The 16791-nt window shown below is 66.6% G+C and overlaps 1 protein-coding gene across 1 annotated transcript; it reads left to right on the forward strand.

Moving 5' to 3' along the window:
• The first annotated feature begins 1367 nt into the window (after nt 1-1367).
• LOC115642955 (tyrosine-protein kinase receptor UFO-like) lies at nt 1368-14731 on the forward strand. Its single transcript, XM_030546662.1, has 6 exons — nt 1368-1783; nt 7400-7598; nt 8889-8989; nt 10043-10225; nt 14246-14326; nt 14565-14731. Exons 1-6 carry the CDS (start codon nt 1711-1713, stop codon nt 14729-14731), a joined length of 804 nt encoding a protein of 267 aa, XP_030402522.1. The 5' UTR covers nt 1368-1710.
• The last annotated feature ends 2060 nt before the right edge of the window (nt 14732-16791 follow it).

Below are 16791 nucleotides of genomic sequence, written 5' to 3' on the forward strand. Positions count from 1 at the left end.
GGCTGGGCTGCAGTCAGGACACCTGGGGCTGTGCTGTGCCTAGTGCCACGGGACCCTCATCTCAGCTGGGGCCTGGGCAGCGCCCGGCCCGATGGGGCCCTGTTCTCGGCCGGGGTCTGGGCAGCGCCCGGCCCGATGGGGCCCTGTTCTCGGCCGGGGTCTGGGCAGCGCCCGGCCCGATGGGGCCCTGATCTCGGCCGGGGTCTGGGCGGCGTCTGGCGCAACGGGGCCCTCATCTCGGCTGGGGTCTGGGCAGCGCCCGGCCCGATGGGGCCCTGATCTTGGCTGGGGTCTGGGCGGCGTCCGGCGCAACGGGGCCCTCATCTTGGCAGGGGTCTGGGCGGCGTCCGGCGCAACGGGGCCCTCATCTCGGCTGGGGTCTGGGCAGCACCCGGCCCGATGGGGCCCTGATCTCGGCCGGGGTCTGGGCAGCACCTGGCACAACGGGGCCCTGATCTCAGCCGGGGTCTGGGCAGCGCCCGATGTGACGGGGCCCTGATCTCGGTTGGGGTTTGGGTAGTGCCAGGCATGAAAGGGCCCTGATCTTGGCCGGGGTCTGGGCTGCGCCCGACGGGACAGGACCCTGATCTCAGTCAGGGTCTGGCCCCACCAGGCCCAATGGGGCCCTGATCTTGGTCGGGGTCTGGGCAGCTCCTGGCACGAGGGGGCCCTGATCTCAGCTGGGGTCTGGGCAGCTCCCGGTGCGACGGGGTCCTGATCTGGGTCGGGGTCTGGGCAGCGCCCGGCACAACGGGGCCCTGATCTCAGTCGGGGTCTGGGCAGCTCCCAGCGCAAGGGGGCCCCGATCTCCACTGCACTCTATTATCCTGTTAATAAGACTAGAAAAGATTGAATTTGTACTAACCCCTGGCGTGCCCTGGGCGCAGGCAGCATCTGCCCGCCCCCCTCAGCAACCCAGTCCCGCGCCCGCCTGGCCCCGGCCTCGCCTGCTCCGTTCCCAGTGCCTGTAACTTTAACAGACTGAAAACTTTCTTTCAGTCTTTCTGCTGCTCTCCTCCCATTAACCCCTCGGCTGCCAGCTGGAATTTCCCAACCATTCACCCCAGTGCTGGGGCCAGCAGCTCCCTGCCCCCTTCTCCTTTTGGGCCCAGCCAAGTTTCAGCCCAGGCAGCGTGGGTGGGTGGGGAGCCAGGCAGGGAGGAAAGCGTAAGCAGCACTGGCTCTGGCTCTGACTCTGACTCTGGCTCTGGCTCTGGAAGGAGGGAAGCCAGAGGGCTGGGAAGGGGCGAAGCCCTCGCTGGGGTTGGACTGGATGTTTCAATCTTGTGTTGCGAACTTTTCTGACACCCGGGCGCCGGCGGGCGGATGAGAGACGTGGGGAGTCAGGTGTGGACACTGCGAAGGAAGGCTGAGACCGGGACGATCCCACTAGCTCGGCCAAGGAAGGAGAACTGGAGCCAGCTCTGTGTCGGGGCTCGCACTGCTCTGGCCCAGTCGTGGGGAGGAATTTGTTTCCCCCAAGCCCCGGCAAACCATCCTTCGAGGCACGGATCGGCTGTGTGGAGCCTGCGCTGATTCGGGACCTGCCTGGACCAATTCCAGCCTCGGGACAGTTCCCAGCCCCTGGCTCTGTCCGTCAGGGCAGGGCTCCTGGCTCTGGCCCCCACCTCCCCGACCCCCCACCTCATTTCCAGGAGCTGGCGATTTGGGGGGAAATCGGAGCCGACGGCTTGTTTTGGTTGGTAGAAGATGGGCAAGGCCTGCAGGTCCCTCCTGTGTGTGCTGGTGGCCTGCTGGATGGGCACAGGCGCTGCCCAGTCGGGTGAGTACCCACCCTGAGCCCCTCCGCAGAGGCCTGGCTTCCAGGCTATGCCAGGCGCTGTGGGAAAATGCTCTGGGCCCCCAAGCAAGTCACACTGGCAAGTCTGGCTCTCCCTCAAAGGGCTGTTGGGCCGCCTGGAGGCAGGGACCCCAATGCTTGGTGGGAGCCTTTGAAATCCTTCTGGAAGGGCCTGGGCTGGAGCTCAGGACACCTGGCTCTTCTGCAGCCTCCCACGGCAAGTAGGGCAGAGCCAAGCGGCAGGATCAGGGCCATCTTCCCCTGTGCCCCACTGCATGCAGAGGCAGCTGGGTCCTAGAGGGTAGGGCAGAGGCCTGGGCCCATAGGAGACCTGGGTTCAAATCCTGACTCTGCCACAGACTCCCTGTGTGACCCTGGCCAAGTCCCTTCACCCCCACTGTGCCTCAGGTTCCCCATTTGGGGTAAGGCTCTTGCCCAGTCTCCCGGGCACGGGAAGGGCAGTAGGGTAGGCTGGGGTAGAGAGGAGGTCAGACTCTAGGACCTGCTCTCAAACTCGCTGTGCGCTTCGGGTGGCGCCCAGAGCCCACAATGAGGAGGGTTGTAGAGGTGCCTGAATAGGTGGATGCTAAAAATGGCTTTACCCCGAAGTACCCTACGGGAAAGGGGCCTGTTCAGAGCCCAGTGGGGCTGGGACGGCAGGGGGCTGCGGGAAAGGGGCCTGTTCAGAGCCCAGCGGGGCTGGGATAGCAGGGGATTGCAGGTCGGAGCAGAGGGGCATTGGCAGAGCTAGGGGGCAGGGCTGGGACCCAGGAGGCAGTGGGGCAGGGCTGGGGGGCACAGGCAGAGCTGGGGAGCAAGGCTGGGACCCAGGGGGCTGCGGGGCAGGGCTGAGGGGCACCGGAAGAGCTGGGGGGCTGGGCTGGGACCCAGGGGGCTGCGGGGCAGGGCTGAGGGGCACCGGCAGAGCTGGGGGGCTGGGCTGGGATCCAGGAGGTAGTGGAGCAGCGCTGAGGGGTAGAGCTGGGACCGAGGAGGTAGTGGGGCAGGGCTGAGGGGCACCAGCAGAACTGAGGGGCAGGGCTGGGACCCAGGGGGCTGTGGGGCAGGGTTGAAGGGCACCGGCAGAGCTGGGGGACAAGGCTGGGACCCAGGAGGTAGTGGGGCAGGGCTGAGGGGCAGGGCTGGGACCCAGGGGGCTGTGGGGCAGGGTTGAGGGGCACCAGCAGAGCTGGGGGGCAAGACTGGGACCCAGGAGGTAGTGGGGCAGGGCTGAGGGGCACCGGCAGAGCTGGGGGGCTGGGATGGACCCAGGGGGCTGTGGGGCAGGGCTGAGGGGCACCAGCAGGGTGTGCTGCGCATGCCACACATGATACCTCCTGGCTGGGAGAGTTTTGCACCTGCTGCTCCCCTCAGGCGGCGGCCGGGGGCCAGGACTGCCAGGTCAGGGCTGTGGGGACACTGCTTGGACCAGCCCCCCCGCCCCACCTCTCCCGAAGGGACCCAGAGCAGCTGAGGAGCCCGCCCTGCTGACCAGGGCCAGACATCTGGGACTGGTTACTGCTGGCCAGGCGGTGCCTGTGGTGAGGCAGCCGGCCTGGACAGCCCCTGCCCTGAACCCAGGTGTCCGGGGGCCTTTCCCAGCTGCTGAGGAACTCCTCCCCAGAGCTGGGTGCATTTCAGCCCCACATTGACCTTGTGAAATGTCTTGGGCTGGGACACTCGCTGGTTGTTATGCAGTCCCTGCTAGTGCCTTGGAGCGCTGAGCTCTGCCACTCGGACACACCAGGGCGGGTCATGGTGTTCTTATTATCATCTAAGGGGCCTCAGCTGAAAGGGCCCTGTCGTGCCAGGTGCTGCCCAGACCCGAACTGAGCTCAGGGCCACGTCACGCTGGGCACTGCCCAGACCCCAACCGAGATCAGGGCTCCGTCGTCCCGGGCGCTGCGCAGACCCGAACTGAGATCAGGGCCCCGTCACTCTGGGCACTGCCCAGACTCCAACCGAGATCAGGGCCCCATCATCCCGGGCGCTGCCCAGACCCGAACCGAGATCAGGGCCCCGTCATGCCGGGCGCTGCCCAGACCCAAACTGAGATCAGGGCCCCGTTGGGCCGGGCACTGCCCAGACCCGAACTGAGATCAGACTCTGTCATCCTGGGCACTGCCCAGACCCCAACCGAGATTAGGGCCCCATCATCCCGGGCGCTGCCCAGACCCGAACCGAGATCAGGGCCCCGTCATGCCGGGCGCTGCCCAGACCTGAACTGAGATCAGGGCCCCATCATCCTGGGCGCTGCCCAGACCCAAACTGAGATCAGGGCCCCGTTGGGCCGGGCACTGCCCAGACCCGAACTGAGATCAGACCCTGTCATCCTGGGCACTGCCCAGACCCCAACCGAGATTAGGGCCCCGTCATCCCGGGCGCTGCCCAGACCCGAACCGAGATCAGGGCCCCGTCATGCCGGGCGCTGCCCAGACCCGAACCGAGATCAGGGCCCCGTCATCCCGGGCGCTGCCCAGACCCAAACTGAGATCAGGGCCCCGTTGGGCTGGGCACTGCCCAGACCCGAACTGAGATCAGACCCTGTCATCCTGGGCACTGCCCAGACCCCAACCGAGATTAGGGCCCCATCATACCGGGCGCTGCCCAGACCCGAACCGAGATCAGGGCCCCGTCATGCCGGGCGCTGCCCAGACCCGAACTGAGATCAGGGCCCCATCATCCTGGGCGCTGCCCAGACCCAAACTGAGATCAGGGCCCCGTTGGGCCGGGCACTGCCCAGACCCGAACTGAGATCAGACCCTGTCATCCTGGGCACTGCCCAGACCCCAACCGAGATTAGGGCCCCATCATACCGGGCGCTGCCCAGACCCGAACCGAGATCAGAGCCCTGTCATGCCGGGCGCTGCCCAGACCCAAACCGAGATCAGGGCCCCGTCATGCCGGGCGCTGCCCAGACCCGAACCGAGATCAGGGCCCCGTCATCCCGGGCGCTGCCCAGACCCGAACCGTGATCAGGGCCCCGTCATCCCGGGCGCTGCCCAGACCCGAACCGAGATCAGGGCCCCGTCATGCCGGGCGCTGCCCAGACCCGAACCGAGATCAGGGCCCCGTCATGCCGGGCGCTGCCCAGACCCGAACCGAGATCAGGGCCCCGTCATGCCGGGCGCTGCCCAGACCCGAACCGAGATCAGGGCCCCGTCATGCCGGGTGCTGCCCAGACCCGAACCGAGATCAGGGCCCCGTCATGCCGGGTGCTGCCCAGACCCGAACCGAGATCAGGGCCCCGTCATGCCGGGCGCTGCCCAGACCCGAACCGAGATCAGGGCCCCGTCATCCCGGGCGCTGCCCAGACCCAAACTGAGATCAGGGCCCCGTTGGGCTGGGCACTGCCCAGACCCGAACTGAGATCAGACCCTGTCATCCTGGGCACTGCCCAGACCCCAACCGAGATTAGGGCCCCATCATACCGGGCGCTGCCCAGACCCGAACCGAGATCAGGGCCCCGTCATGCCGGGCGCTGCCCAGACCCGAACCGAGATCAGGGCCCCGTCATGCCGGGCGCTGCCCAGACCCGAACTGAGATCAGGGCCCCATCATCCTGGGCGCTGCCCAGACCCAAACTGAGATCAGGGCCCCGTTGGGCCGGGCACTGCCCAGACCCGAACTGAGATCAGACCCTGTCATCCTGGGCACTGCCCAGACCCCAACCGAGATTAGGGCCCCATCATACCGGGCGCTGCCCAGACCCGAACCGAGATCAGGGCCCTGTCATGCCGGGCGCTGCCCAGACCCAAACCGAGATCAGGGCCCCGTCATGCCGGGCGCTGCCCAGACCCGAACCGAGATCAGGGCCCCGTCATGCCGGGCGCTGCCCAGACCCGAACCGAGATCAGGGCCCCGTCATGCCGGGCGCTGCCCAGACCCGAACCGAGATCAGGGCCCCGTCATGCCGGGTGCTGCCCAGACCCGAACCGAGATCAGGGCCCCGTCATGCCGGGTGCTGCCCAGACCCGAACCGAGATCAGGGCCCCGTCATGCCGGGCGCTGCCCAGACCCGAACTGAGATCAGGGCCCTGTCATGCCGGGCGCTGCCCAGACCCGAACCGAGATCAGGGCCCCGTCATGCCGGGTGCTGCCCAGAGACATGGGCCCTGCCCCGACGAGCTCCCAGTTGACCAGCCCAGAGGAGGACGATTCTCCTCATTTCCCAGAGAGATGAAGAGACTGAGCCCAGGCCCTCCAGGGCGGCAGGGGTCCAGTCCCTTCACCACTAACCCAGCCCGCCCTGGAGCCTCTGCCCAGCCCCCCATCTCTGAGCCCAGCTAGGCTGTCGGGGTGAGTCCCAGGCCCTGAAATCTCTGCAGCCACCGGGACGTGCTGGGAACGGCTGCCCGGGGGCCTGGCCCCGGCCCCTCGGCCGGAAGCTCGAAGGGGAGAAATGAAAGAGGAAATAAATACTTTTGAACCACAACAGAGGGAGGGGGCACGGGGTGTCATGCTCCAGGCCGGGTGCCTGTGTCTGATACACACAGCTGGGTGGCGGGGTTGGGGGCTGGGCTGTGCAGAGCTCTCGGGCTGCTGGGACCCACAAGCCCCCAGAGTGAGGAGCGGGGCCCTTGCCAAGTCCCATCTGCTTCCCACGCCCTGGAATGTGGCTCCCCTTCTTGAAGGGCTAAAACAGACCGGGGGGGGGAGGGATCTGGGAAGGTCCCTTCTCGAGGGGGCTGCAGAATAATCATCTGTCATTCGGCCACTGGGGAAACCGAGGCACAGGGGGCGGGCAGGGACTGTCCAAGGCAATGCAGACACTCAGTGGCCAAGCCAGGGATGGAACCCAGGTGTCCTGATTCCCAGCGCTCTGCTGTGTGCAGGCATTCAGGTGCCAGGCCTCGGGGCGGCCATGCCCACCCCATCCACCAGAGTCTGCCAGTGCGCCTGGCACGAGGCAGGCCCCTCCCACGCAATGCCGGCTCGTGCATTCCCTCCGTGCTGAGCCAGCCGAGTGCCTCCTGCCCCCCAGCCCAGGCCGCAGGGTGTCACTCTGCAGGGGGGTCTGTCACACCAGGACAAGCCCCGAACCCTGCCCCACCTTACCCAACACACCAGAGAGCAGGGCCCTCTTGACGAGCCCCCTGGGTCCACTCCCAGCAGGTGCAGCCAGTCGCATGCGTCAGGGCCAGAGCCCCAGGGGTCAGGAGGGACCTCCCCTGGAACCCGAGCCCATGGGCCAGCTCTGGCTGTAAACCAGCCTCTGTCTGGCTCTAGAACTTCAGGGCTGGTGCTGTCCCAGGGGCTCATGATGATTTACATCCCTGGGATATAGATATACACAGGGATCCCTTGCCCAGCTGAGATGCAGCTGCTTCTGAGGTGGGGCATGGGGGCTGGTTATACAGGGATCCCTCGCCCAGAGCTCAGATGCAGCCACCTCTGGGGTGGGGCATAGGGACTGGTTATCCCTGGATCCCTCACCTGGAGCTGAGGTGCAGCCACCTCTGGGGTGGGCACAGGGGCTGTTTGTACAGAGATCCAGGGAACCTGAAATGCAGCTGCTCCCATACCCAAGGGATTCTGGGGGGCAGCCTCTGGCACTGGACCCCTTCATCCTGTCTCTCCTCCCCCACCCGCCCGCAGACCTGCACTTCCTGGAGAACCCCTCGAACCAGACCTCGTCCCTGGGCAAGGACGTGCGGCTGCGCTGCGCTGTACAGCTGAGCCAAGAGCTGCCCGAGATCAGCTGGCTGCGGGACGGGCAGGCACTGGAGCTGGCCGACAGCAACCAGGTGCAGATGCCCATAAACGAGAAGGTCTGGCTGGCCATCAGCGAGCTCAGGTGAGTAGGGGCCTGGCAAGGAGGTGTCTGGGGGGCACAGCAGCTCCTGGGGACCAGGCAGGGTCCCCCCTGCCTCCTCACAGGGCGGCTGCGTGGCCCAGTAAGGGAGGAGCCGGGATCCTGGGCCAGATGGGCCCATTGGTCGCCCCTGGGGTGGGACGCACAGGGACACGGGGCTGGTGGCCTGTCGCTCTGATCTGGGTAGCCAGGGGGGACGGGGCTGGTGGCCTGTCGCTCTGATCTGGGTAGCTGGGGGGGACGGGGCTGGTGGCCTGTCTCTCTGATCTGGGTAGCCGGGGGGGGACGGGGCTGGTGGCCTGTCGCTCTGATCTGGGTAGCTGGGGGGACACGGGGCTGGTAGCCCATCGCTCTGATCTAGCGTAGCTGGGGGAGGGGAAGGTTGCTGGTGGCCTGTCGCTCTGATCTGGGTAGCCGGGGGGGACGGGGCTGGTGGCCTGTCGCTCTGATCTTCGTAGCCAGGGGGGGACGGGGCTGGTGGCCTGTCACTCTGATCTGGGTAGCTGGGGGGGACGGGGCTGGTGGCCTGTCGCTCTGATCTGGGTAGCCAGGGGGGGACGGGGCTGGTGGCCTGTCACTCTGATCTGGGTAGCCGGGGGGACACGGGGCTGGTAGCCCATCGCTCTGATCTGGGTAGCCGGGGGGGACGGGGCTGGTGGCCTGTCGCTCTGATCTGGGTAGCTGGGGGGGACGGGGCTGGTGGCCTGTTGCTCTGATCTGGGTAGCCGGGGGGGGATGCGGCTGGTGGCCCATCGCTCTGATCTGGGTAGCTGGGGGGACACGGGGCTGGTAGCCCATTGCTCTGATCTAGCGTAGCTGGGGGAGGGGAAGGCTGCTGGTGGCCTCTTGCTCTGATCTGGGTAGCCAGGGGGGATGGGGCTGGTGGCCCGTCGCTCTGATCTGGCGTAGCTGGGGGTGGGGGTTGCTGGTGGCCTGTCTCTCTGATCTGGGTAGCCGGGGGGGATGGGGCTGGTGGCTCGTCGTTCTGATCTGGCTGCCTGCGGAGGCCCCTCTGTTGGCCCCGTTGGGGAGAGATGGGGGCTGTGAGAGAGGCAGAAGAAGGGTTGCGGGGGGTGATATTGGGGGTCCCCCCCATCGTGGAGCCCATTATATCCCCTCAATAATAATTATTTGCCTTAGGTGGGCAGTCCCTAAACACCTACCTGTCCCCCACCCCTGCCCATGGCCATGTCCCTGTCTGGGGGGCGAGCAGTGGGGCTTCGCTGTGCCAGGTGGTGCCCGCCCTGCTCATGCTCCCTCTCCGCCCCGCAGCATCCCGTCCGTGCAGCTGTCAGATGCGGGCAGCTACCAGTGCGTCATGTGGGTGAATGGGGAGGAGGTGCTGTCCGATGCCGCCCACCTGGGGCTGGAAGGTGAGTGTCCCTGTGCCAGCGCAGGGGCGGGGCATGCACAGCCCTGATCCTGCCATGGGCACCACGCCAGGGGGCCTGGCATGGGGCTCAGGGCAGTGTCTGAATAAAGGGGAATGCAGCAACACTGCCTGGGTCTGCAGAGAGCCTGAGCCTGTTGCTGGGAGAGGGGGAGCTGCCCCGAGTGTGAGTGACGCAGCGACACTGCCTGGGTCTGCAGGGAGCCTGAGCCTGTCGCTGGGAGCAGGGGGAGCTGCCCTAAGTGTGAGTGATGCAGCGATGCTGCCTGGGCCTGCAGGGAGCCTGAGCCCATCGCTGGGTGGGCGGAGCTGCCCCGAGTGTGAGTGACGCAGCGACACTGCCTGGGTCTGCAGGGAGCCTGAGCCTGTCGCTGGGAGCAGGGGGAGCTGCCCCGAGTGTGAGTGACGCAGCGACACTGCCTGGGTCTGCAGAGAGCCTGAGCCTGTCGCTGGGAGAGGGGGAGCTGCCCCGAGTGTGAGTGACGCAGCGACACTGCCTGGGTCTGCAGGGAGCTTGAGCCTGTCGCTGGGAGCAGGGGGAGCTGCCCTGAGTGTGAGTGACGCAGCGACACTGCCTGGGTCTGCAGAGAGCCTGAGCCTGTCGCTGGGAGCAGGGGGAGCTGCCCCGAGTGTGAGTGACGCAGCGACGCTGCCTGGGTCTGCAGAGAGCCTGAGCCCATTGCTGGGTGGGGGGAGCTGCCCTGAGTGTGAGTGACGCAGCGACGCTGCCTGGGTCTGCAGAGAGCCTGAGCCCATTGCTGAGAGTGGGGGGAGCTGCCCCAAGTGTGAGTGACGCTGCCTGGGTCTTCAGGGAGCCTGAGCCCATCGCTGGGGAGCTGCCCCAGTATCTTGATGGGGTGCTAACACCCAACCCCACTGCTCTGGGGACTCTCTGTAGGGCAGTGTGGGGAGAGGGCAGCTAGAGATGCCCCAGCTCTGGGGGGCCCCCTAGTATCCATCCAAGTAGGGGTGACACTCTGCATGGGTGGAGCCCTGGAGGATGGACTAGTCTGAATGCAGCTCTGCCCTCCCCCAGGTCTGCCCTTCTTCTCCGAGGAGCCCCAGGACCTGGAGGTGGCAGCTGACACCCCCTTCAACCTGAGCTGCAGCGCCCAGGGTCCCCCCGAGCCAGTGCGGGTCATCTGGCTGCAAGACGGGGCCCCCCTCAACTCCCTGGTGGACCCCCTGGCACAGGTGCCCTCCACGCTGGCCGTGAACGGTGAGTGTGATGGAGGTGTCCCCTTGGGGGTGGGGGGGGTTTCCTACCGGGGGTGGGGGGCCAGAGGGCAGAGTCCCCCCAGCTGTGGACTCTATAGAACAGGGTCCTTGGGAGCGGGGGATGGGGAAGGAGGCAGAGGTGGGGGTGGGGGGAGCAGCCCGCAAAGGCGTGCGCTGGCCTCCATCTCCATTCAGTGGGGGCCCTCGCTGCTCCCCCACCCCCCGGCCCCGCTCTCAATAGGCCGCTTGTCTCCAGCCCGCGGCCCCTTTTGTCGCCTGCCTGGAAGGTGGCATCGGTCACTGGCGGCGGCTGGTTCTCCAGGGCTGAGGCTGCGGCGGGGGGCCGGCGGGCACTCTCCAGGCGTGGGAATGGCTTCTGCAATCCCAGGAGACGCTGCTGTTATTGTAGGGTTGCTGCTGGGCAGAGCCGTCGGGCCGCAGGGTGTTTACTGCAGAGTCAGCCGCTCAGGCCTGCTGTGTCAGCAGGACATGTCCCCCTGCGTGCAGCTCTCAGGGCACTTTCTACAGGGTGGAAACAGCCGGGATCCTTGTGGCACCTTAGAGACTAGCCCATGTTTGGGGGCTTAAGCTTTAAACTCACTTGGTGGGATGCCTGGCGTGGAGCATACAGGAGCAGGTATAAATACATGGGAGGAGCCTTGCCAAGGGGGGGCAGTGGAGTGACCTGCTGCTGACACTCGTACTGTCTTGTCAGCTGCTGGAAATGGGCCACCTTGATTGCATTGGCCTCGTTAGCCCTGCAGACTGATTTCCCTCCCTTGGTGTTCACCCCTTCTTCTCAACGGCCACTTTCACCTCCGCTGAATTGGCTCGGTAGCGCTGACCCCTCACACCTGCCTGTATGTTCCCCTCCAGGCATCCCACGAAGTGCGGGTAGCCCACGAAAGCTTAGGCCCAAATACATTTGCCAGTCTCGAAGGTGCCACAAACAGGGCCGGCTTTAGGCCGATTCCCCCAATTCCCCCAAATCGGGCCCCGTGCCCATGCCTAAGAGGGCCCCGCGCCCTAAAGAAGAGTGCCGAATTTTTAAAATTTTACTCACCCAGCGGCGGTCCGGGTCTTTGGCAGCACTTCGGTGGCGGGTCCTTCACTCTCTCTGGGTCTTCGGTGGCATTTCGGTGGCGGGTCCTTCACTCTCTCTGGGTCTTCGGTGGCGTTTCGGCAGCGGGTCCTTCACTAGCTTTGGGTCTTTGGCAGCACTTCGGTGACGGGTCCTTCACTCTCTCTGGGTCTTCGGTGGCGTTTCGGTGGCGGGTCCTTCACTCTCTCTGGGTCTTCGGTGGCATTTCGGTGGCGGGTCCTTCACTCTCTCTGGGTCTTCGGTGGCGTTTCGGCAGCGGGTCCTTCACTAGCTTTGGGTCTTTGGCAGCACTTCGGTGACGGGTCCTTCACTCTCTCTGGGTCTTCGGTGGCGTTTCGGTGGCGGGTCCTTCACTCTCTCTGGGTCTTCGGTGGCGTTTCGGCAGCGGGTCCTTCACTAGCTTTGGGTCTTCGGTGGCATTTCGGTGGCGGGTCCTTCACTCTCTCTGGGTCTTCGGTGGCATTTCGGTGGCGGGTCCTTCACTCTCTCTGGGTCTTCGGTGGCGTTTCGGCAGCGGGTCCTTCACTAGCTTTGGGTCTTTGGCAGCACTTCGGTGGCGGGTCCTTCACTCTCTCTGGGTCTTCGGTGGCATTTCGGCAGCGGGTCCTTCACTCTCTCTGGGTCTTCGGTGGCATTTCGGTGGCGGGTCCTTCACTCGCTCCGGATCTTTGGCAGCATTTCAGCGGCGGGTCCTTCAGTGCCGCGGAAGACCCAGAGCGAGTGAAGGACGTGCCGCTGAAGACCCAGACCACCTCCGGGTATTCAGATTGGGCCCCGCACTTCCTAAAGCCGGCCCTGGCCACAAGGACCCTCATTGTTTTTGCTAATACAGACAAACACAGCTCCCGGATCAGGACCAAGGAGTGTGCCCCATTGGCCGTGTGCACCATGTCCAGGGCCCCGAAGCCAGAAGGAGCAGGGCCCCTACCCGGGTACCTGCCAGTCCCAGCCCCTCCTCTTCCCCCCGCCCCAGCCCCCACGGACGTGGCCAGCCCGGCTCTGCTGACTCAGGCTGGGGGAATGGGCAGCAGATGCCGGAGGTGACCGGGGTGTGAGTCAGGCACCCGTCCCAGCCAGGCTGGGGGAGGAGGGACAGGAGAGGGGCTGAGATGGGGAATGGGGGGCTCTAGAGCAGCACGGTTGGGGGGGGTGCAGCGGCACCAGGTGCAGTGCTGGGCTGGGACATGTCCCTCCCGGGCAGACCCAGCTGGTGGGTCAGGGCACAGCCCGCTCCGGCTGGTGCCACCACAGGGCCCGGCGTGGTAGCAGTGTCCATTGCATGGCGTGGGAGGGCTGGGAGTGATAGTCCAGCCGCCTTGTCCCCCACCCTCCAGGCTGGGAGGGGAGGGGGTCGCTGCAGAACCCCGCAGGGGAAGGGAGTGGCAGTGCTGGCGGGTGCATGGAGCGCGCAGAGGGGGCTGGGAATGGAAAAGCAGTGGTGGGAGGGGCAGGGGAACAGGGGAGTGGGCAGGGGGTGCAGTTCTAGGGGGGCTGGGGGCAGGGCAACTGTGGTGAACACGGAAGGTGGGGGCAGGGGGGCCAGGGCAAGGGGTGAATGTAGAACATGGGGGGCTATGGCAGGGTTGGCACGGGGGGGCCACAGGGGATGCAAATCCCTGGAGATTGTTTTTCCCTGCCGCCCCTGGGCAATGGTTCTGGGGCTGGCTCCCAACCCCCCTCAGTCCAGCCCCCAGCCCTGTCTGAGGTCCCTGCACTGGGGCTGTGGCCAGGGAGCCAGACCCGGAAATGCCGACCACATGGCGGGGGCTGGGGACTGACATACCAGCCCTGGCCAAGCCGGCTGGGAGGGAACCTGGGCCCCAGATGTGCCGGGGAGGAGGGGGGCACTGCCAGGCTGGGAGAGGGGGGGCTGTGGGAAGCTGGTTCCGCTCGCTCTGACGCCCCGGGCAGGCGCCGGCTGAGTTCCTGGAGCACAGTGTGGACAGACAGACGCCGAGCTGCCCTGCCCCCTCTGCCCCCTGCCCGGCCGGGGCAGCCTGCCTGGGACTGCACTGCCTGGTGCACTGGGGTGAGGGGGCTGGGGACCCCTCCCATCACTGCACAGTCCCCCAGGCTAGGCAGGGGAGCAGGGAGTGGGGAGGTGCCAGGGACTTGGAGGGGACTGAGGGGAACTGGGAATTTGCCCCACAGCCGCTCCCTGCTAGTGGCCCATCCCGGCCTCCTGAGCAATCTGGCCTTGGGCTGAAGACCCAGCACCCCCCGTGCCCAGTGCCCCTTCCCCCAGTCCCTGCGGGGGATGCCCTGATAAGGTGGAGGCGCCATGACCTTGGGGGACGGGAGGAGGCTGCAGGAGCCAGCGCTGGGAACAGAGAGGGATGGGAACACTTGGCACTGACACCCCCTCGCCCAGACAGAGCCGGCCAGGAAAGCTGGGCCAGGGAGCGGGGCGGGGGTCAGTAGGGGGGTGCTGTGGGTCGGGAGTGAGGAACAGCATGGGGGGGGGTAGGCCTGCAATGGCGGAGGGCTGCGGGTGGGGGTGAGGGGCACCAGGGTGGCAGGGGGATGTGGGTCAGGGGTGAGGGGCACCAGGGTGGCAGGGGGCTGCGGGTCGGGGTGAGGGGCACCAGGGTGGCAGGGGGATGCGGGTCGGGGTGAGGGGCACCAGGGTGGCAGGGGGATGTGGGTCAGGGGTGAGGGGCACCAGGGTGGCAGGGGGCTGCGGGTCGGGGTGAGGGGCACCAGGGTGGCAGGGGGATGTGGGTCAGGGGTGAGGGGCACCAGGGTGGCAGGGGGCTGCGGGTCGGGGTGAGGGGCACCAGGGTGGCAGGGGGATGTGGGTCAGGGGTGAGGGGCACCAGGGTGGCAGGGGGCTGCGGGTCGGGGGTGAGGGGCACTGGGGGGTAGCCTGGTCCCTTTGCCCCATGCTCTCATCCCCTCCCCCTGCTTTGTCCCTTCCAGGCCTGAACAGAAGCGCCTCGTTCTCCTGTGAAGCCCACAATGCCAAGGGTGTGGCCACCTCCCGGACCGCGGCCATGACAGGTGAGGGGGCCGGGCCCTGCCCTGCACTGCGGATCGGGCCCTGGGAGCCCGCGGCCGCTAGGCTCCCCACTGCACTGGAGGAGGGTGTGTCCCAGGTTGCTGGGAGGGGCAAGCCCCTGCCTCAATTCCCCCATGAGCCCCCAGAGGGTCTCTCAGGATAACCCCCCCTGCCCAGCCGCTATGCCCTGGAGCACAGGCTGAGGCAGCCCCTGAGCCCTCCCCCATATGCTGCCCACAGTGGTCCCCCAGCGGCCGAGGAGCGTGGTGCTGGTGACGCGCAGTGAGAATGCCCTGGAGGTGGGCTGGGAGCCGGGGGCCAGCGGGGCGTCGCCCCTCAGCATCTGCACCGTCCAGGTACGCTCGGCCTGGGGCTGGTCCGGGGGGATCAGGGCCTGGAGCACATAGGATGGGGGGCCTGAGCACACGGGGGGCTGATCCATGGGGATCGGGGCTCTTCAGGGGCAGAGCACATGGGATGGGGGGCCTGAGCACACGGGGGGCTGATCTGTGAGGATCGGGGCTCTTAAGGGGCAGAGCACATGGGATGGGGGGCCAGAGCACACAGGGGGCTGATCCGTGGGGATTGGGGCTCTTAGGGGGCTGAGCACACGCGATGCGGGGGCTGAGCACACGGGGGGCTGATCGGTGAGGATCGGGGCTCTTAAGGGGCAGAGCACATGGGATGGGGGGCCAGAGCACACAGGGGGTGATCCGTGGGGATTGGGGCTCTTAGGGGGCTGAGCACACGGGATGCGGGGGCTGAGCACACGGGGGGCTGATCGGTGAGGATCGGGGCTCTTAAGGGGCAGAGCACATGGGATGGGGGGCCTGAGCACACGGGGGGCTGATCTGTGGGGATTGGGGCTCTAAAGGGGCTGAGCACACAGGATGCAGGGGCTGAGCACATGGGGGGCTGATCCGTGGGGATCGGGGCTCTTAGGAGGTTGAGCACACGGAATGCGGGGGCTGAGCACACGGGGGGCTGATCTGTGAGGATAGGGGCTCTTAAGGGGAGAGCACATGGGATGGGGGGCCTGAGCACACGGGGGGCTGATCCGTGGGGATTGGGGCTCTTAAGGGGCTGAGCACACGGAATGCGGGGGCTGAGCACACGGGGGGCTGATCTGTGGGGATCGGGGCTCTAAAGGGGCTGAGCACACGGGATGCGGGGGCTGAGCACATGGGGGGCTGATCCGTGGGGATCGGGGCTCTTAGGAGGTTGAGCACACGGAATGCGGGGGCTGAGCACACGGGGGGCTGATCTGTGAGGATAGGGGCTCTTAGGGGGCTGAGCACATGGGATGGGGGGGCTGAGCACACGGGGGGCTGATCCGTGAAGATCGGGGCTCTTAGGGGGCTGAGCACACGGGATGCGGGGGCTGAGCACACGGGGGGCTGATCTGTGAGGATAGGGGCTCTTAAGGGCAGAGCACATGGGATGGGGGGCCTGAGCACACAGGGGGCTGATCTGTGGGGATCGGGGCTCTTAGAGGGCTGAGCACACGGGATGCGGGGGCTGAGCACACGGGGGGCTGATCCGTGAGGATCGGGGCTCTTAGGGGGCTGAGCACACGGGATGCGGGGGCTGAGCACATGGGGGACTGATCCATGGGGATCGGAGCCCTGAGTACACAGGATGGGGGCCCCGGGGAGCTGAGCGCACAGGCTGGCTCCGGGATTGGGGGGATGTTATGGGGGTGAATATCCTTAGCAGGGAAGGGAGTGGTCACATGGGGGGTTAAGCAGGTGGGGGGAAGGTGACACGGAGGGCAGCTGGCCCCCCATTTCCTGTGCGCCCCCCCCCCCGAGAAAGAGGAAGTGCAAGTTGCTGAGTGCCCGGATTTGGGTTTTATGAAAGAATCCAGCTTCCCACTTCTGCTTTCCCCAGAGCCCGGACGTCCCGTCCCCCTACCCGAGGCAGGCTGTGACGCCCCCCCCACCCCACTCCCGGCTGTGTCTGCTGCCCAGCCCGGTGTGCCCAGGAAAACGAAACTGGGGAGGGGAAGGGAGTTTCCATGGGGGGACCATTGCCCCGCCCTGCCATCCTTCAGCCTCGTGCGATGGGGATGGAGCTGAGAAACCTTCTCTCCCTCCCCTGCCATGGGGCTGGGGAGTCAGGACCGGCCCAGCAGTGAATGCAGATAGTGGCCAAGTTCTGGGCGCGGGGGCTCTGGGCCGGCCCACTGGTGTGAGAACCGCCTCCTCTGCAGCCTGGATCTGCCTAGCTCTGCTCTCCCAGGAATGGGGGTCAGGGGCCTGGGGGCATCCCGTGGCTTGCAAGGGGGATTGAAGAGGAACCTGGACACCTGCAGGCAGGGAAGGGGGCACCCCAGGCTGGGCACCACCCCCACTAATGCCCCACTGTCTCCTCCAGGCTGTGCACACCGACCAGGACCTCAGCACTGTCCCCCCCGAGGCCATGTACAACCAGAATCTCAACGTGCCGCCCTTCCGCCACATCATCC

This window comes from Gopherus evgoodei, unplaced genomic scaffold (genome assembly GCF_007399415.2).
Source record: "Gopherus evgoodei ecotype Sinaloan lineage unplaced genomic scaffold, rGopEvg1_v1.p scaffold_48_arrow_ctg1, whole genome shotgun sequence".
NCBI lineage: Eukaryota > Metazoa > Chordata > Testudines > Testudinidae > Gopherus > Gopherus evgoodei.

What these genes read in the sequence shown, in the direction of transcription:
- LOC115642955 (XM_030546662.1), top strand. Translation starts at nt 1,711, where the DNA reads ATGGGCAAGGCCTGCAGGTCCCTCCTGTGTGTGCTGGTGGCCTGCTGG. An exon ending in CTGGCCATCAGCGAGCTCAG is followed by an intron (nt 7,599 to 8,888) that starts GTGAGTAGGGGC and finishes TCCGCCCCGCAG; the next exon opens with CATCCCGTCCGTGCAGCTGT. An exon ending in CTCCACGCTGGCCGTGAACG is followed by an intron (nt 10,226 to 14,245) that starts GTGAGTGTGATG and finishes TGTCCCTTCCAG; the next exon opens with GCCTGAACAGAAGCGCCTCG.